Source organism: Aspergillus piperis (genome assembly GCF_003184755.1).
Source record: "Aspergillus piperis CBS 112811 unplaced genomic scaffold BO85scaffold_8, whole genome shotgun sequence".
NCBI classification, from domain to species: domain Eukaryota; kingdom Fungi; phylum Ascomycota; class Eurotiomycetes; order Eurotiales; family Aspergillaceae; genus Aspergillus; species Aspergillus piperis.
The window spans coordinates 708,782-735,904 of record NW_020291598.1 but is presented as its reverse complement, the minus strand read 5'-3'; the positions used below and the strand labels follow the sequence as shown (position 1 = coordinate 735,904).

At 47.1% G+C, this 27,123-nt stretch overlaps 8 protein-coding genes across 8 annotated transcripts; 3 read left to right on the top strand and 5 right to left on the bottom strand.

Annotated features, from left to right (window-relative positions):
- Positions 1 to 598: 598 nt before the first annotated feature.
- BO85DRAFT_477598 (palmitoyltransferase YKT6) lies at positions 599 to 1,905 on the bottom strand. Its single transcript, XM_025662839.1, has 4 exons — positions 1,850 to 1,905; positions 1,620 to 1,785; positions 1,268 to 1,548; positions 599 to 1,217 (listed from the first exon to the last, which is right to left on the bottom strand). The coding sequence occupies exons 1-4, from the start codon at positions 1,868 to 1,870 to the stop codon at positions 1,098 to 1,100; spliced, it is 588 nt and encodes a 195-aa protein (XP_025515859.1). The 5' UTR covers positions 1,871 to 1,905; the 3' UTR covers positions 599 to 1,097.
- A 574-nt stretch (positions 1,906 to 2,479) lies between these two features.
- Positions 2,480 to 3,846, top strand: BO85DRAFT_289766 (alpha/beta hydrolase). Its single transcript, XM_025655255.1, has 3 exons — positions 2,480 to 2,741; positions 2,791 to 3,140; positions 3,192 to 3,846. Exons 1-3 carry the CDS (start codon positions 2,639 to 2,641, stop codon positions 3,633 to 3,635), a joined length of 897 nt encoding a protein of 298 aa, XP_025515858.1. The 5' UTR covers positions 2,480 to 2,638; the 3' UTR covers positions 3,636 to 3,846.
- Positions 3,847 to 4,056: 210 nt separating this feature from the next.
- On the top strand, positions 4,057 to 4,596 carry BO85DRAFT_459158 (fungal hydrophobin; the record flags this gene model as incomplete). The annotated part of the gene is made up of 3 exons (XM_025661632.1): positions 4,057 to 4,354; positions 4,400 to 4,485; positions 4,540 to 4,596. The coding sequence occupies 3 exons, from the start codon at positions 4,057 to 4,059 to the stop codon at positions 4,594 to 4,596; spliced, it is 441 nt and encodes a 146-aa protein (XP_025515857.1).
- Positions 4,597 to 5,637: 1,041 nt separating this feature from the next.
- BO85DRAFT_513542 (cytochrome P450) lies at positions 5,638 to 7,709 on the bottom strand (the record flags this gene model as incomplete). Its single annotated transcript, XM_025664711.1, has 7 exons — positions 5,638 to 5,824; positions 5,987 to 6,040; positions 6,101 to 6,645; positions 6,702 to 6,776; positions 6,837 to 6,969; positions 7,035 to 7,244; positions 7,336 to 7,709. 7 exons carry the CDS (start codon positions 7,707 to 7,709, stop codon positions 5,638 to 5,640), a joined length of 1,578 nt encoding a protein of 525 aa, XP_025515856.1.
- A 1,333-nt stretch (positions 7,710 to 9,042) lies between these two features.
- Positions 9,043 to 10,182, top strand: BO85DRAFT_513534 (uncharacterized protein; the record flags this gene model as incomplete). The annotated part of the gene is made up of 3 exons (XM_025664710.1): positions 9,043 to 9,620; positions 9,674 to 9,875; positions 9,939 to 10,182. The coding sequence occupies exons 1-3, from the start codon at positions 9,155 to 9,157 to the stop codon at positions 10,180 to 10,182; spliced, it is 912 nt and encodes a 303-aa protein (XP_025515855.1). The 5' UTR covers positions 9,043 to 9,154.
- Positions 10,183 to 13,917: 3,735 nt separating this feature from the next.
- Positions 13,918 to 14,720, bottom strand: BO85DRAFT_449047 (uncharacterized protein). The gene is made up of 2 exons (XM_025660076.1): positions 14,498 to 14,720; positions 13,918 to 14,426 (listed from the first exon to the last, which is right to left on the bottom strand). Exons 1-2 carry the CDS (start codon positions 14,582 to 14,584, stop codon positions 14,298 to 14,300), a joined length of 216 nt encoding a protein of 71 aa, XP_025515854.1. The 5' UTR covers positions 14,585 to 14,720; the 3' UTR covers positions 13,918 to 14,297.
- A 3,569-nt stretch (positions 14,721 to 18,289) lies between these two features.
- Positions 18,290 to 18,839, bottom strand: BO85DRAFT_519833 (uncharacterized protein; the record flags this gene model as incomplete). The annotated part of the gene is made up of 2 exons (XM_025665081.1): positions 18,639 to 18,839; positions 18,290 to 18,535 (listed from the first exon to the last, which is right to left on the bottom strand). Exons 1-2 carry the CDS (start codon positions 18,714 to 18,716, stop codon positions 18,290 to 18,292), a joined length of 324 nt encoding a protein of 107 aa, XP_025515853.1. The 5' UTR covers positions 18,717 to 18,839.
- Positions 18,840 to 24,626: 5,787 nt separating this feature from the next.
- Positions 24,627 to 26,277, bottom strand: BO85DRAFT_289737 (lytic polysaccharide monooxygenase auxiliary activity family 9 protein). The gene has a single exon (XM_025655254.1). The coding sequence runs from the start codon at positions 26,063 to 26,065 to the stop codon at positions 24,758 to 24,760; it is 1,308 nt and encodes a 435-aa protein (XP_025515852.1). The 5' UTR covers positions 26,066 to 26,277; the 3' UTR covers positions 24,627 to 24,757.
- Between the last annotated feature and the right edge of the window lie 846 nt (positions 26,278 to 27,123).

Sequence of the window (27,123 nt, the reverse complement as noted above, 5' to 3'; positions counted from 1 at the left end):
GCCCGCATCACCAGGTTGCCCAACACACCGTGAATCAATACTGCTTCCTACTAATCTCCCACACAAAACAGGCTGCCGAATCGAGGGGGGAACGATATTCGGCGGCAAGGGCCAATGGCATCAACCGGGCCGGGACCCGGGTACCCTCGGTGATTTGGCGATAGGCACCGCCTTACCCAAGCCGGCACTTCCTGTACCTAATGGAAACTGAGGCTTTTTTGGGTTGAAGTGGAGCGTGTTCTAGAAGGCATTGCCAGGACAGGTGAGTTGGCGATCCACCGCCAATGATGCTGTTCGTTGTGCTGCAGCTTGGAGTGGAGGGGGTGCGGCCTTGGGAAGCCCTAAACGTACCTGACCGAGTGGCCGCCCTCCGCATGATCGGCCGATTTGCAGGGTTCACTGGATGGTACCTGGCACACGTAGACTTCTCGACAGCATGTTAGAGAAGAGATGAAACAGTCCGACGGGGACACTCATCCAGCTGGCAAGTCCTTGTACCTGGGTTAGGGCCGATGGGGTGCCTAGGGGTGGTCGCGTGGTGCCGCAGCCAGTCCAGGGACTCTACAGTGCACAAGTCGATGCACTGGCAGACTAGGGCCCGAGGATGAGCTAATATCTCCCCATGATTTGCAATAAATAAGTCTAATATTTATACTTAGGCATCGCACTGCCTGGTTGGGCCAATCACCGTGCCGGATCCCGAGCATAGATAAGCATCGCAGATATGCCCCTCTACAGATCCACTGCTGGGACGAGGCCACAGTACATCGCACTCACTATCCATTTGATTTTCGGGTCTACTTTCTTCCCCCCTACACCTCATGGTTGACGCCCGGCCACACCCTCTCTAGTCATAAAGCCACTTTATTGCTCTCGGGCTTATTTGTTCGTCTACCGTAAATCAAACCTGTCCCGCATGTGCCTGCAAATCCAGCCTGGTCAAAAAAAACCATAAACGAATGCCTGTAGCAACAGAACGCTTCCAAATAATTCACAGAAAAATGATCTTCGAGTCCACCCCAGATCCTCTATCTCGAGGGTCGTGTCGAGGATGGATCTCGACGTGGGTGTTATCGGCGTTGGTATCCACGCGCGGCTCACATGATCACACAGCACGAATTCTGCTTCTTCGCAGAGGTGTAGAACATCTTCGACTGGGCACTAAGTCCCTCCGACTTGGACACGAGATCGTCGATCTTCTCACCGCGCTCGAGGACCTGGTCGGGGTTAGCATCAATCTACCCATATGTTCCCGCGCAGCACATACGCTCTCGATGGTCTTGTGAAGAACGATCTTGGTCTCATCCAGCTCCTTTTGGATCTTAAGGATGCTATCCACCTGGTGTGGGTCCTGGTATGCCTGGATGTAGGTCTTGAGGGAGGGGAAGGGCACCGGGTCACGGGAGGAGGCGGCGTTCGGGTTAAGGGAGAGAAACTCGTCGAGCATCTTCGAGAGGATCTGGTGAGCAGCCAGGGATGGATACTCATTGTCGCTAATGATGACTCCGGCGATGCCTTGGGTTCGCGCGTAGACGTGGAATGTGAAATCTGTAGGCGACCGGCGGTCAGGGGCTGCCGCAGAGGCGATGGAAAGATGACACCGAGGGACGCCAACTTGCCTTGCTCTTGAATGTCCTGTCTCTGTCCTTGTTTCGTCCGTTCGGCGACGGTCTTACTGAACATCGTCATGAACTCGCTGACGCTGCCTTTGGTGAAGCGCGAGTAGCTGCTGAGGTCGCGCTCGGCGCAGAGCTCCACAGCGGGAGCTTGAGCATTTTGGAGAATCTGCGAAGATGAGTGCGGTCAGACACCAGAAATGATGAGCAGAGGATTTTCGCCATTTCCTTACCCCTAGATACACGAGCTTCATGATGGCGAGGATGAGACTGGGAGAGGCTGACGTCGTTGAGCTGGCAAAGTTGCGGGGATTCCCAAAGAAGGGTCCCGACCGCCCTTCACCGCCCTAGTGCCTGAGGCAGTAACAGATCCCTTTCTAGCTTCCATCTCCTTCGCTTCTTCTCCTCAGTTCCACTTCGCTAAAGCGTCTACTCTCGCCTCTTCGGCATACCTATCGGCACTGGTCTTCTGATAAGAGGGGAGTCATGCTGTGGCTTATTACATGACTCCTAGAATGGACTGTCTGATCAGATGCACAGCTGCATTCCAGAAGTACCGGTTGCGTGCCGTGCCACTGCTTCGACACCCTAAGCCTTATTTTTCGGGCATCTCCGAAGTTGTATGGGTATTTGATTGACGAGGCTTGCTCCTTAAGGACTATAGTTCCTATCCCGCTATGGCACCTGTTAAAGTCGAATTGCATGTGCCATGATGTGCGGAGATCGCAGAGATGCCTCAGGACCCTAACACGAGGCTTCAATAGGCGAATAACAGTTACTTGTACGCCGCCGTATCTCAATCCGCAATCAACTGAAACATACGGAATGCACCAACAACTAGGATGTCTAACCTGTGCCAATAAGGTGCAATGATGAACAGCCTTCGGTCAACTTAACCGCTCTCCGTCACCTCGACGTAGTTCCTACGCAATATTGCACATTGCCTTCTACTAATGGCAGTGTGATCTAGGCTTTGTAGACACTTGCTTGCTTGAGAAAGTCGATACCTCATCATCTTGGAAATGACAGGAATTCAGCTGTCACCGTTAGGCTACTTACGTAACTATGCTGATAGCAGAGATATCTCGAATACTGGTGAACAGGCCAACATTTTAATGCTTCATGGTCAGAACCAAGTAGTTCAGGTTGTGTACCGGCACTGACCCGTCTGTAGGTCATGGTCAATCGATTGATATGTTCCACCACAAAACGCACTTCCTCCAAGAGGCCCTCAATTCAGGTAGGTCTCAGAGCAACCGATCACTACCACATTTCAAGCTCCATTACAGTGAAGCGCCTTTCGACGTGAACGGCCCAAATATGGAGTCCAAGGTTTGGGGGTATGGGATTTTTCACTGCCAGCGAATCTCGGGCCTGGAACAGAGTGTGAAGCGCGTGCTAAAGCAGCTGGAACACCTTAATCCGGTTGCTGGTATAATTGGATTTTCGACCGGTGCTACCCTGGCGATGATCATCGCATCCTTACTGGAGGAGCGAGATCGCGGCCTTATTTTTGGCGTCAGTGTGGGTATAGTATTTGTGTAACTTGACCGATTCTATGGCTTACATTGGCAGACCACTCACCCACCGCTCAGATTTGTCGTCGCATACAGTGGTTTTATGCTCGGCCATCCCATGTATAGAGATCTGTTTCATCCGAGGATTCGCACCCCTGCCCTACTATACATTGGCGAAGTGGACACAATGATTACGCCGAAGTCTACGTACCGCCTGGCAGAATGCTGCAGTCATGCCGAAATTCAGACCTTCTGGGGGACACATTACGTTCCCAGACATATGAAAACAACTGATGTCGCTGTCACCTTTGTCTATCGGTGTTTAATCGGTGAGCCCGAGGAAGAAAATGAGCAACGAAGCCGGTCGGCACCGAAGACGGATGAATTGACCCTGAACAAGCACCAGGAACCGGGAAAGGCGTTCCCGGCTAAGGCTCCCAGACGACGGCTAAGAATGCGGGATGCGACGTTGGCTAAAAAGCCTGCCGGGAGCGCCAAGTAAGGGATGGCTGTCACCACACGGCTTACCACACGGCCTGTGTAACCTCTGTATGCCCTCCACACTAGATCGTGAGATAGGCTCCATCGAGGACCCAGTTGGAGGGTTGGAAATGCAACGCCAGCGTTCAGAATCTTACGAAGGGCCTCTGTTGTGCCTGATCTGACCTTCTGAATGCAACTCTACTATTAACGCAAACAGTAAGCCTGCCACGAATGCGACGACATCTAGCGAAACTAGCCATGTTCAACCTCAGACGGGGTCAGGTACGATCTGGCAAGACAAAGGCATAAATAGCCCTGTTTAACCCTCGTTCTTCTCATCCTCATCATCATCAGCCATTCGCTCAATCACCAAGCTACTTCTATCTTTCGATTCAAATCAATCTTCTAGCACTCTTTCGAGTCATCACTCCACCGTCACAATGAAGTTCACTGCTGCTGCTGCTCTCGCTCTTGCCACTGTGGTTGTGGCTCAGCCCTCCGTCCGCGGCCGCGCTGTCAACCACATCCCTGCCCCTGCCGGCATGACTGTCTCTCAGGGAGCCGACTCCTGCGGTAGCGGCAACCAGCTCTCCTGCTGCAACAAGGCCACTTATGCCGGTGACTCCACCGACATCGACAGCGGTCTCCTGTCTGGCCTCTTGAGCGGCCTCATTGGCTCTGGATCCGGCTCCCAGGGTATTGGCTTGGCCGACGACTGCTCCCCGCTTGACCTCCAGGGTATGTATTTCGCTATAGGATAAGAACTGGCTCTGACATCTATAGCCCTTGACCTTGTCGGCCTGCAAAACTTGCTCAACGACCAGTGCGAGCAGACTGCCGCCTGCTGCCAGGGCAGCGGCAGCGACACTGTAAGCAATGAACCACCTGACCCCTTCTTGATCCCTCATACTGATGTATTGCAGGAGGGTGATCTCATCGGTCTCGGCCTCCCCTGCATTGCTCTGGGCTCGCTTCTTTAAGCGCGTGGTTATGGCACCGGCTATCTATCCATTTACATTATGGATTTAGTTATCATCTCGTCTAGTTTTGGTTCCATGTCGAACTGGTATTAATAAAATTCTGAATCTTTGATTCTACAAGATTATTTCGTGACCTACTTTCTCCACTCCTATCTGTCCTTCTATGCCTGTATTGCAGCCGGGATGGCATAGTGGTGATCATCCTGACTAGCACTACAGAAACATCCAATGATTGAGGGCCCCCTGATCGTATTTATTGGATATCATAACATTCATCCAAATCCTGTGGCTACTATAGTTAGTAAAACAGATTAGAAGAGTGATGGTTGAATGTATATCCGGTATGAGAGAAGATGTAATATAAGGATTACACAATATAATCTTTGTACAGATATCTTTCCAGTACTCTCATCCTACCAATTGCACTGAAAATATCTGCAAGATTTTGGAGTATATACACGTCCCGCACTACTGGAGATCGAATAATAAACTATCGTAGTACAAAATAATGAGTACTATATATACCAAAGCTATTCAGAGTTTGTATGGAAATCTGACAACGCCATCAGAAACCCTGTCGGACTGAAAACGGAATCTCCAAACCGATCAATCAAGGCTTGTAATATAGTTCATTCTCAATCTGTCTACATATTATTCATGATATAGAGGCCAGAGTTAGTGGGGTATTTGTGTGGTCGTGGTAGGCATTTACATGCAAGTGGGTCCAATACCTGTGATGACCGAAATGTCCCAGTCTGCTGGTTTCGATATAGCGGACACACGATTTAGGATGTGCTCCATTTTCCGGACATATCTAGTTGTTGATACATTATCATGGCAAAGAAGACTGGTGTTATTCCTATCTATTCCGAATGAAACCAAGACAGCATAATAGATATTATATGAATCAAGAAAAGGACATATATATTATAATAGGTGCCAGCTGGTCTATACCGATGCTTCAAACTTTCCTGCGTCTCTCCGACACAGCCATTATAATTAGCTTCTTAGTTTGAACTGCATCTATAAGGCGATATTCAATCAAGCTGCAGTGGCCGACACTGGATGAGACTGCTGGTATCTTGGTGTCAAGAAAGCCTTCCACGATCCTTTCTCAAACTGCATTGTGATATATTGTCTGTAGTCGATATTCTGTCCGGGTACCTCGGCCAGGTCAAATCGTGAAAAGATATTGGCGGTTAACATTCTGATTTCTGCCATGGCGAAGCTGTAGTGGTTGAACGGATCAGTTAGCACTTACTTTAGGTGATGAAACACATTATTCAAAACAATGCCAATAAATATTAAGACTAAAACCAACTACGCGAAGGAAGCGCAAGAAAAAAAAGCAAGGAACGCCGAAGAGATGAAGGATGAATCCGAGACGTACTTCTTTCCAATACACGAGTGCTTTCCAGCAGAAAATGGATAGTAAGCTTGCATGCTAATTAAGAATAATCAGCCCTTGGTCATCATCACCAAATTGACAATGGTATAGACATACTCAGGTACAGGTACATCAGAAGGCCGAGGATCTAGCCATCGTTCAGGCCAAAAGCGCATGGGCTCATCCCAGTATTTTGGATCTCGGTGAAGCTGGCGATAAGATGCAGACACAATCGTGTGCGCAGGCAGATGATAACCCATCAGCTCAATCGGCGTCTTTCCAGTCCGACGACCCATCTCAGACGCTATCGGATGTAATCGGAGCACCTCTTTGATGCATGCTTCGAGGTACTCATATTCAGGAGACGTTCGGACTGTCTTGCTGGGGATAATCGGATCACTTGGATGAAGGATCGGTAGGCTTTTCATCAGCTTATCTTTTATTTCTGGGTTCCGTAGTATCTCTAGGAAAAAGCAGGCGATTGTTCCAGACGTGGTTTCGGACCCAGCTAGTAGAATCTCGGCCATCTGGTCGACAACTTCCCTAGTTCCCATTTTGACGCCGCTATCTGGTCTTTCGCCATTCTCGAGAAGGTGTTGCAAAAGGTCGGGGCGGACACTCTTGGGGGTTGCTTTTCGATGACTTGCGACTGCGGAAATGGCCTATGCCGGTGTCAGTTCAATTGATTTTCATGTAAGATATTTAGGAATATAAGTACAGCAATCATCTCTCGTGGCCAGTCAAATTCGATGTTTAGGCTGAGTCTCCTCAGAAGGCGCTTAATGTAAACAAACTGATTCTGCGTCAGCAGGTCACTCACTCCTCTCCTCAACTAGAAAACTTCATCGAGTACCTGATATCGCCGAGTCATCCCTCTGAAGATGGCTGTTGGGATTGTTCGCCATACGTCCTCATCAAATTCAAGTTCCAGTTTCCTGTTTCTGTTCGTCTGGCCGAATCCGTTCCCAAAGGAGCATTCTCCCATTCTGATGTTGCAAAATGTTACTACGCAGTGTTCTCCGGAGTTCGCCTTGTGCATCATAATACTTACATGTCAAGGGCAAGACTATGCAAATCTTCCATCAGGTCCGTAACTACCGGCGCTTTCTCGCCCTTTGGCGAGGGGCATGACATCAGATCCACATATCGATTGATCAGGTCACCCACACATTTTGAGAACAGAAACTCGAGACCATCAACATACGCAATCGTGAATGCTGGAGACAGAAACTTCTTAAGTCGCTTATGTGGATCTGGTCGACTTTGTAGTAGATCAGTACGAGACTTCGATCAAACCGTCTTATCCGTATTATCATCCGTCCCGAGGAAGGAAAAAGGAGTAGGGCGCTTACATCTCCCCAAATAATCCAGGACTGGTCCGATCTCTCGATATTTCTGCATACATGGTGACTTTCGGCAGATCAACTGTCATAAGAATGGCCTTGATGGCTTCTTTATCTGAAATCCACACCTGTCGCGGTCCCAGGCAGAAGATAGGGCCGTATTGTGTGTGGGACTTCTCGACGGCTTTCCATATCGTTCCTCTTGCGAATGCATAGTTAAGATGTAATGTTGTGAGAGGTGCATACCATGGCCCGGGGATCCGTGAGAGAGGGGATTTAATGGCTTTGATAACTCCTATGATGTAGTTGATGAAGATTAGAGAGAGGATGAACAGTGGTGCCCAGTGGAGGTACACAGGAAGCCTCTCCGAAAGCGTCTCCATCTTAAAGGGATACGTGGGTGGTTATGGTGAGGAATGTTGTTATGTGTCAGAAGGGTTACTGTACGGTTGAGGATCGGCATCATCTGAAGAAACAAACATTCCCGATCCCGTGTGACAGTGGAGATACTACTTGCTTATAAGCATGCCGGCTCGCTGTTCTACAGCTTCGTTCAAGGCATAATGTCGAATCCTCACCTCGTTGGTATCAGACTGACAAGACCTATTTGATTTTGACATCATAAGTTGCCATATCCGTCCGCAGAGGCAATGCAGTGTTGGTTTAGAAAATGTAGGAAGTGGTGAAGTCATTGGTATAACCTTTATATGTTTCAGTTTTAAATGATTCTGCAGAAAATCAGCTAGGCTACGGGAACTTTCTCTGGGTCAACCATAAAGTCCGCTTCTCTTCTAGTTCCTCTTCCGGTAATGCCTTGTGTTTTGCCATTCGGAAGCCCAGGGAAGTGCAGATCCATGCCATGCTGAACTCTATTTCTCGGGCATTAGGCTGGAAAATCGAGGGTAAATCTTCCTTGAGCAATCTCTGGGGTATTTTATTTTGTGTCACCAGTGTGGAATGACCCGTTCGTTGGTATGTCGCTTACTCAAGGTTTCGATGCATTCCTTCGAGTGGAAGTTACTGCATGCACGCGGTATATGGATGAGAATACTGTTTTGAAGTCGTTCCTCAGGAAGTGGAGGAGGTTGAGTATCAAGATGAATTGCACCCCACCAACGCGCTTTTTTCTAATTGAGATGGCCGAGAATATAATGGTCTCGAGTGTAATGTTGCCTAAGGGCTTTCTTGGGTCTTCAACATCTCATTACTTGGGAGCTATGTGGAGACTCGCACTCGGATTTTGCTTTACCAGGTTGGGATTCCCAACACTGTCGCTCAGTTCTGTGCCCTAGTTATGGGAGCGCCACTTACATATTAGCTTTCTCGGTCTTAGAACCACAAGTCATTGAGATCACTCCATCGATGCACGCATCCAGTTCTGTCATACCCTGTCGAACCGTACTCCACCACGCTTCGTTCATCTCGTCATCCGAGAAGCCGATTCAATTACATTCGATTAGATATAATGGTAGCTTTGGTATAGTTTACCATCTCCACAATATTAATCATTATCATTACCAGACAGACTGCTTTAAGTTCTGGAGAAAGCTAGCAGTTTAGACATTGAAATGCGTACATATGACTAGAGCGCAGTTGTTCTTTCTTGGCAGAACGCTGAGACACGGGCATCGCGGAAGATTAAACCGCGAATTATACTTTTACCTGAAATGTGGCTGGTCTCAGCTGCTGCAGAATGAATGCTTAGGCTTGATAAGCTGTCATCGGGCCCGCCGTTTATCATATGTCTCAACTTAGCCAATGCTACACAAAATGTGCTTGAGTGATTTTCAGTGACCCAGGAGACGCTTCCCCCCAACGACGCCTCATTATGCCTTATCTCACCAACGCCGAGATACTATCCATATTCGGAGAACTAAGCAAAGTCCCCCGCGGCTACGAATCCTTCTTCAACCACGTCGATGACAATGTATACTGGGAGATCACAGGACAAAACGCGTTATCAGGAGTATGGAGGTCGAAGGCAGAATTCTTGAATAAGGTGTGGCTGCCTATCATCAAACTGATAGCAGACCCGGGCCCTATATTTGAGATAGCCTGCCCTGATAGCATCACAAGAAACGAGGAAGGGTGGGTTAACGTTGAGTTGAAGACCAGAGACACCCGAACAAAACTGGGCAATCGTTTGTATAGCCAACATTATTCATGGCACTGCAAATTCAATCTAACAAAGAAGATCGTTCAAGTGAGGTGTTTCTTCGATACGAGTCTAGCAGAAACTGTACTTCTGGATGTGAAATACAGACAAGAGGCACTGGCCATCCTGCCAAACGATCGTAAGTACCTGGCCATAGTTCACACAATACTACTCAACCAACTCTAACACCAGCGTTAGAAAGGCCGGAAATGGGCCCGGACTACCCCTTAATACCCTTCGATCCCGCTTATAAGCGATTCTTGAATGAGTTCTATCTCCGGATGGACACACCGAATGAGCACGAAAAATATTCACAATGCTTTACGCCCGATGCTACGGTAATAATGGGAGAAAGAGAAGCACGTGGTAGAGAGGGTAAGCTTGACAGGGCCATGTCGTAGGATTGGCCGAGGCTCTTCCCAACCATTGATGATTCTATAAAAATATATGCCCTGAGGAAAGCATTGTGGAATCCAACTAAGCACTGCACGCATCGCCTCAAGCAAGTTTTCCCGTACGGACCTAATTCTAACGTGGCTATGGTGCATGGAACTCTCGACTGCGTATTCAAAGATGGGTCTGCTAAGACAGTTGACTGGGCTGCAAGATGTCACTTTGTCATGTTAGATCGAGTATATCTATCTCGATATCATATTTATATAGCAAGTGATGCAGCTGGGAAGCCCAAATCAAATTTTTAGGATGGTCCAGCGGAATACTACCATGTCACTCAAATTGATGGAACACTACGATATCGACACAGTATCTCAATAGACGCTATGTACTCTGTGGCTTAGACAATATAGAGAATACACCATTCGGGTGCCAAGGCAAACTGTCCGATGCTTGGAATCATGGTAGATATCAGACCGAGCCTTTGTATTTGCATAAGAGAATAGGAAAATCCATGTTATATGAAATGACCTATACTAAGGCACGGTGGACAAGAGTCAAGTTCACACAGTCACATAAAGGGAAACAGAGACACAAGACGGCGTATGAGCGCCGAAGGTGTGCTTTCGCCAACATTTCCCTTTCCTTTGATGTCATTCCATATCACAGGCACAATCGCTGGCGCAGCTGGCTGGATCGCTGTTGTGGAGGCATGTAGCTTAACAGTCGAGGACACCGAGATCGTCGCACAACGAAGCAGAGTCGGCCTCCTATCAAACCTTATAGTCAATACCCCTGACAGACAGTCTATGAGTAACAAAACAGATGGGACTTCAGCTCCCTACCGTTCGCTTTCCGATGGATGCACCAACTTTTGCCGCGGGATCGTGTTCAGAGGTGGCTGCCACAAAGGCAGAAAAGAGGACGGCAAAGAGGACAGCTGAGACCTTCATGATGATAGAGGATGAAGTTGTAGAGCAGATAGAATTCTTTGGAGGATGTAATGAGATGTAATGAGACTAAACAGCTGGGGGGAGTACTCAGATTAAATACTTGGATGGACTTCACTGTGTTATTGCCTCAGTGGAGTGGTAAGTATGGCAATGCATTTAGCGGCAAGGGATATCCTCAGTTAGCCGATGTATTATCTCGATACTTCTTAGTTATGATCTGCTCCCTACAGTACTCTATCCTAACCGCGACACTGCTCCAAAAGAGGCGACTATCGAAATGCGACCTGCATGTTTGCCCTCGATTCACCAGCAGAGTTGAACTTTGCTGGGCCATTTTAATTAAGGGTCAGCCATTCAATAGAGTAGTAGGGCTGATCATTTGCAGATTGAGCAATGACGATTACGAAGCGTTCTCATCGGAAATGCAATACACCCTGCATGAACACACTTCGTCCCAAACTATAAGATGGCTACACGTGTTCTTTGCGCCATTTTTATTCAAGCTAGCATCCGTGTAGCACGGCGACCTCAGGGGCGCTTTTATAATCACTTTCTGAAATGGAAACAATATTTCAGAGCATAAAAAGCTGACCAGATTGTAATCAAGTCACCACACACGGTCCTGGAGCATGGACTCATGGAGGCAACCGTCCCGGTGGACACCGGTTTCAGCCTCCTTAGGCCCTTGCATGCTGCACCTGCCTCTTCATAATTTGCTGCAACTAGATCGGATCGGGGTAATAAGCCTATCATCTACTTTGTAGAAGGATTTCACTGCAATCTAGCTGCAGTTAGTTGTTGCGACAGGCAATAAAGTTTAAGTAGTCAGATAGTCTCACCGTTAAATGTTCTCAAACATTTCGCCGACTGTGCAGGATCATACCTGAATAGGATTCAGTAGTCTGAAAAATAAGGACATCCGAGAAACGGTCGTCAAGAGACTTACTAGACCAGAACCTTGAGCCTAAAACAGAGATATTCAGTGGGATGGGTAGAATATAAACCGCTTCTCTTAGCCGATAAATGACTGAGCCTCTCCTTCACCCTGCAAACAATTACGTGTGTTCCGACACCGCCACCGATCAGCCAGCCACTGTACCTGCAGGATATTACGTATCACATTGCCTGGCTCATTATGGATTGCGACGCACGTCGACATAGTCAAATGCATTCAAAAGCTTTTGAGCATTACCTGTGCTAGCTGAGTAAATAAGATAGTTGAGACTCGCAACTTGTCGGAAGACCCATGGTTCTGGGATCCTATAAGGAGTGGCAGAGACACTATAAAATATACATGACAGTAAGAATCAATTTCTGCGACGACTAAGGCACTTTCATGGAGTAGCAATGGAAGAAATATAGGGGGTGCAAGGTTGTTGAATTTTCGACAACCGCAATTCCAGTGACAGGCAAGGAGTACATGGGCCTCGATCTATCAATAATTGGCTAAAAAAATTGGATGGGAAGATCGTGCTGGAATGGGAATTCCAAGAAGATCAAGTTAAGTAAAGAATTGGAACCTACCTCGAGATTCGAACCGTCTTACCGTGGGTGGGATGTCGCTTTTGTACTTCCGGGGTTAGCACAAGCGCTTTCTATACTTTGACCTTGAGGATATGCCGTTTGCTTTATTTTATAGGGAATATATATGGGCCATACAAGCTATTTTAATGAGAAAGTGGCAAACGTACTGTCATAAATGTCTTTCTGATTCCAGCGGACCCCAGGGCGTGTGTGTAAATAGGCTCATGCACCAGCGGAGTCCAGCTAACAAATACTCAGAGAAACGGTAGAGGTTTTACTGGGTTTCATGGCATTGTGTACTTGTCATGATGGGGAGAAAAGTATCAACGCTCTCCCTGGGTCAGTCCTTTTACATCACAGCCCTATTTCAGTTACCGCCGAGGACATTCATATCCGTGCCACCCGGACTGTCTCCTGTCTCGGTCAGAAACTGACTCGCTTCTTAGCATCCAACATATCCAAAAGACCAACATTCAAGCACTGATTTGATACTAAAGCACATGTATACCTTAGTAGGCTTCTGCATAGGACAATAACTACATCGCTTAGACAATGCCCTTAGCTAGGCCTGGTTCTTTCGCATTATCTGCGACTCTACTTGTATAATATTTGAAGCTCCTTCCAGGTCAATATATATCCTATGCGTATATCGCAGATTTCCATGGCACATACTATCCAAATCTACTGCTCCAGTCCTGAATAATGATATCTCAAGCTTTCCTTTATAACGAGGGTAGCTCGATATAACTGCTGAAACAATGCATGCACCCTTGGGGGTCTTCCCTATAAAACTGAATCGCGAACACAAGGACAGAACCTTTCATTATCCAGATACTCCAAGGGTATATCACAAAAAGTCTTTGCATATGCATAATGGTATAAAAGAACCTAATCTAGTAGGCTAAACCCAGACCAAGGCATAACAGAGCAGAAACCATACTGGCTTGTTTGTAACTCTCACAACCCTACAACCGGGCATGAGACCGGAGGTTTCAGCTGTAAACAGCTCCGCAGCCGCATGAGCTGATCTGGCTCGTCAGGCCTGCAGTAGCCATGTGCTCGGTACTGTTAACTTCGGCAACGTGAAAGGGTGATGCAGGTCCAAGAAGCACACTTTCTCTGCGGCTCGAGACATTGGTCAGTCAGCCCTGTGAGAGGAAAGTAGCAGTACCTCGCAGTTGATAATTGCGTGATCGATAAGTGGGACTGATACGTTGTCTGCTTCAGTCCTTCGGTCCGTCCCGCTCAAGTCACATTGCATATGGCGTTATTGGTCTAACCTCTGACTGCAGACACAATCAGGTGCTTGGATGATTCAATTGGCCATATGCTGAATTACAAATCCCCAACCAACCAATTCAATATTGATTTAGGAGACAAGGAAGGACAGGCATGTTCATCGCTAACTTGTTTGCCTCAGCTGGAGTTCCAGCATGCATGGAGACTGCAGGTAGCGATGAGCATGTCGAGATTTGATTGAAATGACAGGCCATGGAACTTCAGTTAGTTAGCTGCAGTATATAATCTGCTTTTGTTCAGACAAAGTCAAATTACTATCCAATGGGACATATTCACTTTGGATTTGTTGATAGCAGTCTGGCCTGCAAGTTGAGGCAGATCGGCTTCGCTCCATCTATTTCACGTAGTACTTAATACACCCTCAAGCCACCAAAGTAACCGAGACAGAGCCAATTGGAATGATGAGATATTTGAGTCACCCTGCTCCTTGGTTGCCAGTGACGTATCGCTTTGGCCTACTGGCAAACTAGTTTGGATCAAGACTTAACACTCTTCAGTCGTCACTCAATCTTGAACCTTCATTGTTCGACTTTCTTACTTTTAGGATACAATAGAATCAAGACAGTCCAGTCGCTGTATGCTTGCCCAATCTTTGCACATATTATATCCTTGACTTAATGGTTGTATCCGTGTATTAGGCGGGATATTCAATTCCATTGACAGCCACAGCCCCTGCAACAGCTGCCCGTGTCAAAGGTATGATCGTTGACGTAATCATCCCAGCAAGATAAGCAGCAGTCACTAGCCTGTTGAGTTTGACAGCCGTCGGTAAGAGCCTATAATTGTGTTTATCAGTTATACATGATGGGATGTAGGTGGGGAATATTATCTGCGCGGGTTGCTATACCTGTCGCTTCGCCATATCCTCGTTGGCAGGAGTAGCTGCCACAAAGGCGACAAAGAGGGCGGTGGAGAGGATAGTGAGGAACTTCATGTTTGAATTTTCGATACGAATAGTAGTAATTCTATTTAGTATTCGAAGGAATGCTCAAAGCGGTGAAGGATGTGTCTTGGAAAATCTCCAGAACTGGGGTGGACGATGATGTCTTTATAAACCCGCGATAGAACCGTTACTCAGCACCATGCAGGCTCGAGTTCCATCTCTCCTTACTTTATATATACATCACCGGACTTATCGATTATGTGACAATTCCTTTTTCGAACTCATATTTGAAACTTTTCGGTACGGCTTTTAGGCAATAAGAGCTGTAGATCGACCAGTCAGCCAGCCCGTCCGGTTGTACTACACTGTTCAGTGTCAAAACCCCACATTCATGAGACCGTCACCTGCATCGAAGCGCAGACTCCGTGTAACCCGATTGTGGCGGTGAGTGGGAATCATCGATGCCTGCCTTGAATAGTAGCACCTTGTAGTCAGAGACCCTCACCGGACTACCCTAATTGTGCAGATTCAAGAACAATAACCATACCAAAACATCATGCGAGCTAGACTACAAAAGCCTAGTGATCATAGACAAACACCCCATACTCCGCACACAGCCTCAATTTTGGGCACGTACCTGGGCCAAAAGCAAAAACCAATTACTGGGGTGGCTAAGCTGACCGGCTGGCTGTACGTCCTGAAGCATTGAAGTCTGCGGATCGCATCCGCCTAATTAGTCCGTCCCGTTATAGACTCGCTCGAAGCAGAATGTAATTCTTTCAATCCAGCCACGATAATATATACGCCAAGTGTATTTCATGGAGAGGACTTCAAAGCGTACGGCTCGTATACACTCGAAGGGGTTCATTTTTTCCTATGTTTATCCGAGATACAACTAACTCAAAAGAATATGTCTTTGAGCGGCTTTCAGTGACTGCTCTAAACCGGTACACCAGGAGCCGCAGCGCGGGTTGGCTACCCCAAAGATAGTGAAAGATATTGGTAATCCCACACAATAGATGCGCACATCATTCCAAGTTACGAGACCAGAGCGAAATATTATATAAGAGCTTGGCGGTACAGTTCAAAGAATCATACCCTCAGCTACCGATATGCTTAGAAATAAAAATGGCGGTACCAATTAGCCAGTATGACGTTTGGCTGTTGACGGACGATGCCCGGGGAAAGGAAAAGCAATCATCTACCCTTTGATCAGTCATTAGCATGCTGGTTCTCCAATACTTCTATATGCAATGTCCTTAGTGTATGTAATCTCATAATTTGGCAGATAACGGCTATCAGCAAAGGTAATGGGCAGGCGCTACGGTATTAAAGCTCGAGTCTGTGCCAGGGTAAAGGTGACATAAGACGCGTTTGTATTCGCCTATAGTATAGGAGAACCTAGATATATAGGTAATCTCAGACCAAGCCATTCTCATGCAATATCGTGAGGTTAACGTCGAGACCCTGAGGTAGAGTGTGATGGCTGCCGATTGAACAATATTCTAACAGCCACAGTCCTTGCAACAAGACGTCGGAGTGCGGCCTGTCTGGGAGTCAAATGGAGAAGTGACAAGACAACCAGAACAGCAGAAAGCGGTTTGGCTATCAGGACACTTGGAAGGGTCCTATAGATTCCCCAAGGTAAATTTTATATTCAGGGAGATATAATGTCAACTCATAATGTCTTACCTGTCGTTTCATCATGGCTGTACTGGGTTGTCCTTTAGGATCTTGCAAAGGTCTGGCCGCCACCAAGGCAGAGGAGAGGAGTGTAATAATAGCCGAAACTCTCATTTTGGTACTTGAGATGTATGGACGTGGAAATTCTTAGGGGGTAAAGTCAGAGGCTGGAAATGTTAGACTGGTGTAAACCGGCGCTACGACTCCCTTTATCTAGGACTAGCGGTCTCACTAGAAAGGTGTATAAAGCAAGGAGTTTGTTGTAGAGTTATTAAAGCCAATCATCTGACATCTCATGACTTACATTCAAGGGGTGAAACAATGCGGTGCCTGCATTCATTGCTGATCTGATAAGGAGCGGTCTACTCGGATCGGTATGTAGTACAGGCTATCACTCCGCGGCAGAACGATAGTGGATGTTGAAGGTAGGCCCTTCATTTGCGCTGAGGGATAATGTTTTGAATCGGTGAACATATCTCCATGCTTTTCCATATTCCTTCTTGAATCCCAATCTTAATCAGCCACATCCAAGTAACAGTCAGGCGAGAAAGAAGTTAGATATCATGTCATAGTCAGCGTCGGTCTTTTTATTCCTTTGAACCGGCATAGGAGCGCTAGATATATCCTGATCCCTACTATCACTTGCTAGCCAGGGAACGGAGAATCACTGCAAGGTTCGTGCAGTAGTCCTGGAGACGTTGATATGAACTTCCCAGTCCCACTGACAGCATGCCATTTCCCAACACACCGCGGGGGAGAAGAGCCCCTATCCGGCAACAAACCAACCCTCGATAATCAACGGTGACAGAAGCCTTCGGGTACAGGTCAGCATGTTCAGCATTCTTCGGCTCCACGCCCCAACCTGCAGTAAGACGGTAACACGCATTGGAATGGCGGGGCTTCCGCGGCGCCGCGGAAGGATACTCCCTTACAGCACGGACAGTTAGTAGCAGAAATCGAACTTACTCTTTCCCTTAGCCATTCCAACGCTTGACAGTAGTTAGATATAATATTTGAGATCCGGCAAAGGCTTAGGTTTCGTGTTGTCACAGGTGCTTAGTGTTCCATAGTTCAACCGGCTCCAGCCCTATCTCTCAATCGTGAGCCTTTTACTCCCCAAGAGAAAGCTAAAATAGACGCCAACTAGCAATAATGGCAGACATCAAGTGGGGTGGCAATGCTTCGGTAAAATGCGCGGTGCATCGGTGCAAGCAAATCCTTCTCAAGGCCCAATCATGCGTGCCTTCCCAATGGCACTAAAGTATGTGACTTTGGAAGTGTGATGCCTCCAGGTAAAATGAGACAAGAGCAGTAATGATCCGCTACGAGATTCCAAATTTCTATTCCTGCTCGAATACTGAATCTCGGTCTTATCTGTCACGGGGTGTATTAAATAGCTGGCATGTCGATTGCAACTAGCTCATATCTAGATCACCCGCTAAAACGTACTAATGGCCGTGGGGGCCAATTAGCTCGTTTCCTAGGGTCCCGGGTGTGGGGCGGTTCGGGCCTATTCCAGGGTCCCCCAATACACGTCTTGTTGGACAAGAGAGCTTGCCACCCTGCAATCTAACCCATAAATGGATAAGAATGATCTTCTGTGCTAGTAATGAAAGTCTTTAATGGTGACGGTTATCACCATGTAACGTGCAGTGCAAAGCCAATCAAGGATTTGTTCTATTCTTCTCTTGCTACATATTTGTTATTATTATTGTCTACCAGTTGTTACTCAGCAGAGATATAAATAAGCCTTCTATCACCGGAGGGTGAAATATCTCTAGATCTCGAGTCTGGCGTACCTCTCCTGGTGTTCAACATTCCAACCTTCATAGTCTTTCTTGCATCTTCATCTAGAGACAACTCAAAGCCACACTGAAAATCGTCGCAGGACGCAAGTAGAGAACTTCTGGGATAAAGGCATGTCCCCGCACCTCTTCTTGGTTCGAAATTATAGATTTAGAACACCAATAGAACTTTTATCTGAGCTAGACAGGGAGTAAGATATCACATACATTCATTGTAGTGGTCATGCCCGAGGCTAGTCATCAACTCTGCACCAAGGCATGTAAACAGTTACATATAAGCCTCTGCATTCACATAAAAGCACAGGAAAACCTGGTTGACAGGGAAAACCTGCACTGAGGCACAAAATTCAAACAAAACAAATGATAAAGACGCAGATGAGAGGACGAGCTTGTTGGAGTAAGACTGAAAATATCTGCAATGTTGCTCAAAGAGTCGGCGGGCATCCACAAGAGCCACAACATATGGACTGGATCCCCGCTGATGATGACAGCTGTTGACAGGTATAACAGCATGCTAATGCCTTGACATTAGGACAAGTAGTGGTGGCGGTCTATTCCGGTCACAAACCAAAACTATCAGAGATCATACAAATAATTACGGGGATATGAGTTCTTACGCTGTCCTCGCTTGCAACAGGTGCAGCAGCCGCAAACGCAGCAAAAACGGCAGTGAGAAGAATTGAAGCGATCTTCATATTGAGTGTATTGAGGATGGAGGCGAATGAAGTTGCGTGGTAGGTTATAGGAATTGAAAATTGTATGAGCGCAGTGGAAAAGGATTTAGAGCTGAAAGTATGATAATTTTCTGGTTAGATGAGGGGCTGGTAAGTGAGAACCCAGACCTGGGATGTCAGGCCTTAAATATACAAGAAGAAGAAACCAACTACTATAGATACTGTTATCAGTAAATTTCATTACCCAATCGACATATCCCTTGTACTCATCGGTGCGGGGTTCTCAAATAATTCAGCTCGTATGTCAATCGCCTGCTAATGCTCGTTTGCCCCGTTTAGAATAGCTCAGCCTGTGTTTGGGGAGACATCGGCTGTGTAGCCACCACTTCATTTGCCAAATACAGGCTAGTTTCAGCCAATCTTCTTGTAATGCCTGTAGAACAAAATTACACTCCTAAATGGTCCAGAAATCCCTTCAGCTTGTAATTAGGCGCATTGGCGTGGCAGTACATTCTCCAATGACACCTGTGAGAGAGCCTGGTGCGGGAAGGTGCATATAGTCTAGTTTTCTTAGCCTAATTCTTTTCATACCCCGATATTAGCAGCCCTAATGCATCGTTATTCTAGATAGGAAACAAAACCATGCATGAGGTACGGTGGCAGGGTTTCTGTTCATCCAAGCGAAGGGAGACCTGACCCATTTATCTCTGGGGTTACCGACAACTTGACATCATGTCACGAGAACGTTGAATAATTTAGCCGCTGGAACAAAGTGCGTGCTTGCTGTCTATTGCTCTACCTTGAGGAATTTCGCGGATTATCTTCCCATTCTTCACCCATTACAGTAGTCAATTAACTAATAAGATAGCATAAGCCTCTGCAATCACATAAAAGCACGGGGAAACCTGATTGCAGGAAAAACCCGAGCTAAGGCGTAATGAACTAGATCACTTCCAGGACTATGCATGAAATTACCAAAGGCCCGGGTAAAGATTCGAGATCGAGAAAGTACGATCACCAGACCTTTAACTAAGTAGTTGTCCCGAGTAACCCTCTGACAGCCACAATTGGCGCAGCAAAGCCAAGCAGGCAAATGATTTGTTTCAGTTACTGCGCATAGTTTACAGCATTTCCATTGGTCTGTATCATGGCAGGTTGATGGGTTCTGTTTTCAATCATGATTATTTCCAATATCCTCAACTCGGGATACAGCTGGAATTTGGCTCTTTACATGCAGCGCCTTTAGTTGTCCCTGCAGATCCGGCTTCTTGAGGTCAACACCCAAGGGGTTTGTAGGTTCTGCAGGCGCGGATGCTGCAAAGGCAATGAAGCAGACCGTGGAAAAAAGAGTAAATACGGCACAGTAGGGGGTTTGGGCATTCTAAGACTGCAAATAGCTCGTAAGTAGCTCCTCATTCCTAGTCTCATTATGAAAGCGGTATTTGCCATCGGGCCCAATGTAGAAATTGTGGGTGGCAGTTAACAGCGCTGGTAGACTTAGATCCACCATTCCTTGCCGAGAAAGATTCTTTTTTGCCTAATTGGCAACGATCTGTCATATGATGATCGAAGGATTGTATGTAGTGATGAAGATAAGGCGCTTAGTGTACATACTATATTACCGGCCCCTATCGACTATGGACAGTAGGAATTCAATAAGGAATTTGAAATGCTTGTGGAACAATGAAGTTCTAGCAATTGGGTTGATTGGGCCATCCCTCGCAATCTGAAAACCAGAAGGCATTTCAAGGTATGACAATCAACGTGCAAAATTATTTCCCATCGAAAGGACAGTGGGTAAACATCCTAAACCTCTGTGATGCTCCCGTCAAAATTGCCCATAGACTCTCGACTGAGTGTCACAAAACAAGATAATCAGATGTGGACTAGCTCGGTTCACCCGCACTCAGCCGATACTGCGGAGTGGCATAGATTGGATTAGCTCACTCATTGGACGTAGCTCGACTGCATGATCCACTCATATGGCTGAATTATACATAGTATGGTAACTCAGTGTTCCGGTATAGTATTACACCTCTATTTTTTTTTGGCTATCTTTCTTCCAGAATTTCCACTTCGCCACTCGCATATAAATATTAGCAAAGTCTGGCAGTTGTGCTGCAGATCAAGCAGCTATCTACCTACCACCAGCAAGACGTGTACAAGGGCTGTGGGCCAATGAGAAACGTGTCAACGATATCAGAGACCAGGTCACCTTGCAGTCCAAGCACCGAAAAAAGTATTCGCCTGCTTTGCTGTAAAGGGAAGCCGTAGTTGATGATCCCTTCCTGTCAAGCTGGGTATCTTCTGCATTTTCACCCGACTCGGTGCAACCTGTCTCCAGCCGCGAATGCGGTAGGCTTCAATGCGCTCAGGATAGCAGATTACCCCGCAGGTCGAACTACATCATGGTATTTCCCACGCAGAAGAGGCAAAAGCAGGAATGGAACTATTGAGGCGGCTAGGTTATCGACCCATCCGTGCGGCTGAACGGCTGAGGATACACATGCGTTAGTGCTTCTGCCATGCTAAGTGCCCAAACTCCGGCAGACCAATGAGATATTGGTTCAAAAATCGTAGTCTATAAAGTAGTTAGACTTGTTTTTCGTGTGTAAGACTTATCAAAAAAGGGGGTGGTGGATCAAGTCCTGGGAGAGTGATGGCCACTCACTAGGCATCGGAAAATACTTCCGACTGGTCTTCGGCTCCGAGAAAACCGGACCCTAAAACCTAGAGGAATCAGATTATCTATTGTCTGCGAGCTATTCGTCACTACTTGGTTAGCATATGTCACTAGAGACATCGTCGCTCCTTGCTCAAGTGAAGCAATATGCATCAAGTGTACGAAAAGGTCCATAAAATGGCATACTACATTAGAACCCCCTCGAATAGGCTACCTTGAGCTAGAGGGATAGTCAATCCTAGCTGGCACGGCTTCTAGATCTGTATATCATTGTCTTAGAGATATTGCGATAACGGTATAGCTACAATTTGCACCAATGCTGAGAAGAAAAGAAAGGGGTGAGTGGAAAAGAGAAGAAAAGTGGGCTGTGTCTCGCTGGCAGAGGACAAACATGTAGCCCAGTCTCCTCGGCATGTGGAGGGTTGCACCAGGAGGCTTACTGGTAGTCGATCGACATCTCAACGGAGGAATACACATCAATACATATTTATCCGAGGGGAAGACTGGGAGAAGGAGGTGGACGCTACACCGCATACACTAGCTCGGTGAGGGGGGATGGCGGACACTCTAGATGATCATATCACTATCCTACCATATCCTTAGTGTCCGGACTCAATGCATATTTCTCTACTATTTTGAGGTCATACAACATACTCATCTAATCAGTAACCCACCAGAATTAGGGGACCCCTCCGGAGAAAGCAGTCATGCAGCGCCATCTGCATTTGGCAGCAATCATATTGCATTCCAAGGCTAAGACAAATTCCTCAAGCGTTTGTATGCCTCATCCACAGAAGTCGAAAGTGTCCCCGTGAGTGGTTGAATCCTCTCTACTCTGCAGCTCGTCGGGTTCATTATCACCGAGCTTTTCTTTCGATCGCACCTCTCCGACGCCATTTCAAACTAGCTGGACTCGTACTATTGTGCTCTGTTTCATCAAAGATCTCTCTGTTACTTCCTAATGTTGTGTGGGGTCAACGTCGCGTTATAGACGGGTTGTAATGATATTCCAGATCTTATGTGCTACCCTTACACACTTAAAGAGAGCCAATCTAGAACGGCGCATAAAAGCTCGGAATGTTTGTTGGCGAAGTCTCTACGAGGCATACCCACCAAAGATCGAAGGTGTTCAACAGGGACTTAAATTGGCTTTGAATCAGCATAAAATACAGGAATAATGTACACCCCGAGGGCCCCGCTGCAATATTATAAATGCCTGCATATAATATCTCAAGGGGGTTGCCATACGCGATGTATGCAACACCAGATGGTGGTCCATGGGCCATTGCACAGGAATTCTGTGCAGCAGCAGTACTAGGTGTTGTAGTAGAACTCATATACCTGTTAGGAGATTTGCGCAGCATGTTCAAGCACAACGGTATTCATCTGCTTATCTCCAATGATCCTGGGGCTAGGATCCTGGTACCACGGACGTGAGTATAGAAAGTAACCAGAGACTAAAGCTCAATGAAGACAGGATCTCCCGTCAGAGCTTTCATCATATCAAAAGAAAACACTCCTTTTACTGGACAGGCTTCATACATAGTTACAAAAACATTCGACCAATGATTTCAAACTACTCTTGCCAATTGAAACCTATCTAAACAGATACTCTAATGCATCTTACCTCCTTGTGATCAAACTGAATTGGCATTCGCATAACACTACTGTGAGATGGACCACAACTGTTGCAGCAGGACCGAACTCAAGGCGGGCACAAAGGACACAACAGACCAAGCTTAGACCAAGACAATCAGGACTAAAGCCCCAAGGATCCCACACCACTGTCACCAAAGTATCCCACACCAAAAAAGTACCTCGCAACTCCCACCTCACCACCATCACAATTTCTCATAATCCCCCACTTGCCATGATCATGTACTTAAATGCTGCTGTGGTATTTGGTATTTTACTGAACGCTACAACCGCAGTTCTGGCAACATGAGATGCCACCTTCTTCCCCGAGCTCGAATCGGCAGGAATCGCAGCAAGACGTAGCCTGTAGATTGGGGCAAATATTCTTCATCATAGATAGTGATACAATGGCTTCAATAATCTTTCTATCTAAGATGGGTAGGTATCATACCACCTGTGAGGGTGCAGATTCCGCGACTGCTTCATTCGCGGGCGTGGGGGTGGCTGCCACGAGGGCAATAAAGAGGGTAACGGCTGAAAGGATGGTTGAGAATTTCATGTTGGTTGTTGATAGAGTGGATATGCTTTCGGGGTTTCGATTGGAGTAGATGATCAAAGACGAAGGTTTTATAAAGAGGAGAGGAGTTGAGTGATGAGCTGCTCAGCCCATCGTGGATTGTGTACGGTCTTTTATAGACGGGCAGTATGGTTTCTTTTTCTAAATACTCGGTCATTGATTTAATTGGAAGAGTATACACCGTGTACATCATCAACCTCAGCTTCAGCTGAGGGCTAGGTTGCCACCGACTATATCGCAGATCCCGAAATGATGGTCGATGTAATTTGTTGAGTCCAAATCCCAATGAGTAACACTAACAGCCGGATTGAAAGGATATATGTATGCATCAGCTCAGCTCGGAGCATTCACCATAAGAGATAATGTGACGGATAAGTATGAAGTGTGATGAATTGTATATTGACAGACAATTGGTTTATGGGTCCCCGATGATCTACAATTTGCAGTCCCCGGCGGCAGTGCTGGAGTAGCAAGAAGGTGGGAGGTACTTCTTAAGTTGTGTAGATATGTCTTATGTTCAATTGAAGCTCTCTCCTCAGATTTAAGGAAGATGCAGTACTCGGATACTTAGAAAGGAAAGATGGTCCTTACTATGAAAGGATGTCATCGGACTTGGCCTTTGCATACTCAGAACAGCATAGGGAATTAACCGAGAATCAGGTTCGTGGCCACTTTATCGTAGAGCTTCTACGCATGACATACATAGATATTCAAGTCTGGAACTTTTAACTGACGTCTTCTAGTACCAGCCACCTTATAGCATCACTAAGAATTTATACCAAGGTACGTTGAAGTCACGGTGCCTTCTGTAAAATTTGGGGATATCAATACGATAAGAACACTCAGAGTGATATTAGAGTAGGAAGGCAAATTCTGGATTAAGAGAGGATTCAAAGACCTACTCACTAGACTTGATCTGCTAGTATGGATCAAGAAGCGAAGGGTCTGAACATCTGAGATAATACTACGAAAGCTTGGTATGACACGCGATGGAATTTGAGTTTTTGCGTTACACGCGTTATATTTGACTCCATGTCTTTCACTATCAAAGCTTCTAGAGCTGGTCAAAGGTAACGTAAGTATACACATGAAGAGAAAAATGATGTAGGCCACGTATGCCGCAGATCCTCCAAACACCACTCACAATACGATAGTCTGCCATCATTCTTACAAGCGACGACGGCGCAGACCGCTAACATTGCGACGCTTCGAAGAAGCAGCGATCGTCAGCGTCTCCGAGATACCAGGAGTGCACTCAGTGCCTGCGGCCATGCTCTGAGACGCATCCCACTCGCCGTTGACGCAACGCTGGAATGCCGTGCCGCCATTGCAGTACCAGTAGTCTTCCTGGCTGCAAGAGCCGCTCAGGACACCCGAGGTAGCCGAAGATGCGGAGCTGGAAGCAGCGCTGGGGGTGGAGCTGGTGGGGGTAGAGGCCGAGTCGGAGGGGCTGGCGTTGTCGGATCCTGCCATGCCAGGCTGGGTTTGACCGAACTGGCCGCCAGCCGCCGAGCCACTGCCGGACTGGCTGTTGGTGCTATCAGAGCTAACAACACCAGAGGAACTGTCGGAGCTACCAGTGGGCTGAGGACGAGAGGAGGTGACCATGGTGGTCTGGGATCCAGCGCCAGCAGAAGAGGCAGCAGCAGAAGTCACGACAGCGGCTTCGGTCGTCGAGGCGCTGGTAGCAGCAGCAGTGGTAGTCGTATCAGCAGCAGCGGTGGCAGTGCTGCCAGCGGTGTAGAGGGTCGGTCCAGGGATGGTATAACTGCTGATGCTCTGCCAGATGTCGACGTAAATGCCGGGGTCGGTGTCCTTGTACAGTGCAGTTCCCAGGGTTCCACTCGGGGTGGCAGTGCCGCTTCCGGTGACGTTCAGGTTGATGCACTGGGGGTAGTTCTGGGCGCCATCCAAGTCCTCAGCACCGTGCAGGGCAATAATCTCGTGGCGAAGAACATAGCTTCCAGCCTCGATATCAGACGGGATGGTAATGCTGCGAGTGTAGTTGTTGTCGATAAGCTTGTCGGTAGCCCAGGTGCCGGGGATCTCGGAATCATCGATCAGGCCACCAGCATCGATCTTGAAAAATTGCAGAGCCGTCTTATCGACGTCAGCGCAAGAGCCATTGCAGTTGGCCAGGTAGGTGATCACTGGCCCATGGTGGTCATCGGGCCAAGTATTCCATGTCATCTTGACGGTTCCACCCGGAGCGACCGGAGCTTCAAGTGCACCAGGAGCGGAGCCACGATGGCAGACGATGTTGGAGCTCTCGTATTGGGTGGGAGAGACATATCCATCATCCGTGGCGTTCGTAGACCAGGCAATCAGCTCCGGGGGATCGGACTCGTAGTAGTAAGTGTCAACCAGGTAACCACCGTAAGTAGTACCGTCCACCTCGATGCTCGACACGTAGCCATGTCCGGCCACAAGGGAAGCTGAGGCCAGCAGAACTCCCACGATCTTGGAAAGAGGCATTTTATCTTGATTCACGCACAGCGGAATATCTAAAGAGTGGCGAAAGAATGGAAGAACTTCAATCAATGAAGATCAGCAAGTGAAAAGAATGAAAGACTGGCGAGTCGGAAGAGAACGATCTGCTTGCGGTGAAGAATCATTGCGAGGGCCGTTCATACTATTTAAACATTTCTCGGATGATCAGCTCTGCCAAACTTCTTGGGCATTGATCAAGCTAAGCGAAGCTTCCGTCACCTCCAGATTAGTTCCAGTTTGATGAAAGGATCTATGGCCGAGGCAGCTCGATGGCGTTGCTCGGAGATTCGCTGTTTCAGAAGTCATGGGGGCTGCAGATTGGTAGAACCATGAAGAATCACGCAGTCGTCAATCGAGTCGCCATGCCTGCAAGGCGGATCCATCATACGAGCTGTAGATGCGCCGAAAGCTAGATTAATCGAGTGGATAAGATGAAGTTGGAACTGTCGATGTCAAATGCCGGAGATAGATTGGGGTTTGTACGGCGGGTAGAAACACGCCAGCGGCTAAGCGAGATGACAGGAAGTCGATGATCCCAAAAACGGGCCCGGCTCCACCGATTCCCTCGATCTCCAGTCGTCTTCCTCCTTGTACATCGAGTCAGCTGTGGGGAGTGGCGCTCCGAACCTGGAGATAATTCACAAAGCTTCATAAACGGTACTTTCTGAGTATAGGCAATTCCCGCTATGGTTTTGACATCATCCGCAACTTGCTTAATTGCCGACGTTTCAGGTACTGCTGGCGATGAAGAGCTGAATCTCCGTGTAAACATCTCTTGAATAACAATGCAGCCATTCTGCATGTGTATTTGGTCCGTGTATGAGTAGGCAGATGTTCATGAATGAAAAGACTAGTAATGCCCGCCTTTCGATATCACCCATGCCTGTTATGACAGAAACTTGCGAAAGCAGATAATCATATCATACTTCCCTTAGCACTTCTATACCAGCGCCACTCGAATCAATGCCATTGTTTTGCTTGTTTCGTAATGATACCATACTCAAGAATTGTTTTTTTTTTTTTTTTTTTTTTTTTTTTTTTTT

Coding starts and splice junctions, on each gene's coding strand:
- BO85DRAFT_477598 (XM_025662839.1), bottom strand. CDS start 1,870: ATGAAGCTCGTGTATCTAGGG. Junction 1,786..1,849: donor TGAAGCTCGTGTATCTAGGG/GTAAGGAAATGG, acceptor TCATCTTCGCAG/ATTCTCCAAAATGCTCAAGC. Junction 1,549..1,619: donor ACAGGACATTCAAGAGCAAG/GCAAGTTGGCGT, acceptor GGTCGCCTACAG/ATTTCACATTCCACGTCTAC.
- BO85DRAFT_449047 (XM_025660076.1), bottom strand. CDS start 14,584: ATGAAGTTCCTCACTATCCTCTCCACCGCCCTCTTTGTCGCCTTTGTG. Junction 14,427..14,497: donor AGGATATGGCGAAGCGACAG/GTATAGCAACCC, acceptor ACACAATTATAG/GCTCTTACCGACGGCTGTCA.
- BO85DRAFT_289766 (XM_025655255.1), top strand. CDS start 2,639: ATGACAGGAATTCAGCTGTCACCGTTAGGCTACTTACGTAACTATGCT. Junction 2,742..2,790: donor CAACATTTTAATGCTTCATG/GTCAGAACCAAG, acceptor ACCCGTCTGTAG/GTCATGGTCAATCGATTGAT. Junction 3,141..3,191: donor GCCTTATTTTTGGCGTCAGT/GTGGGTATAGTA, acceptor TTACATTGGCAG/ACCACTCACCCACCGCTCAG.
- BO85DRAFT_289737 (XM_025655254.1), bottom strand. CDS start 26,065: ATGCCTCTTTCCAAGATCGTGGGAGTTCTGCTGGCCTCAGCTTCCCTT.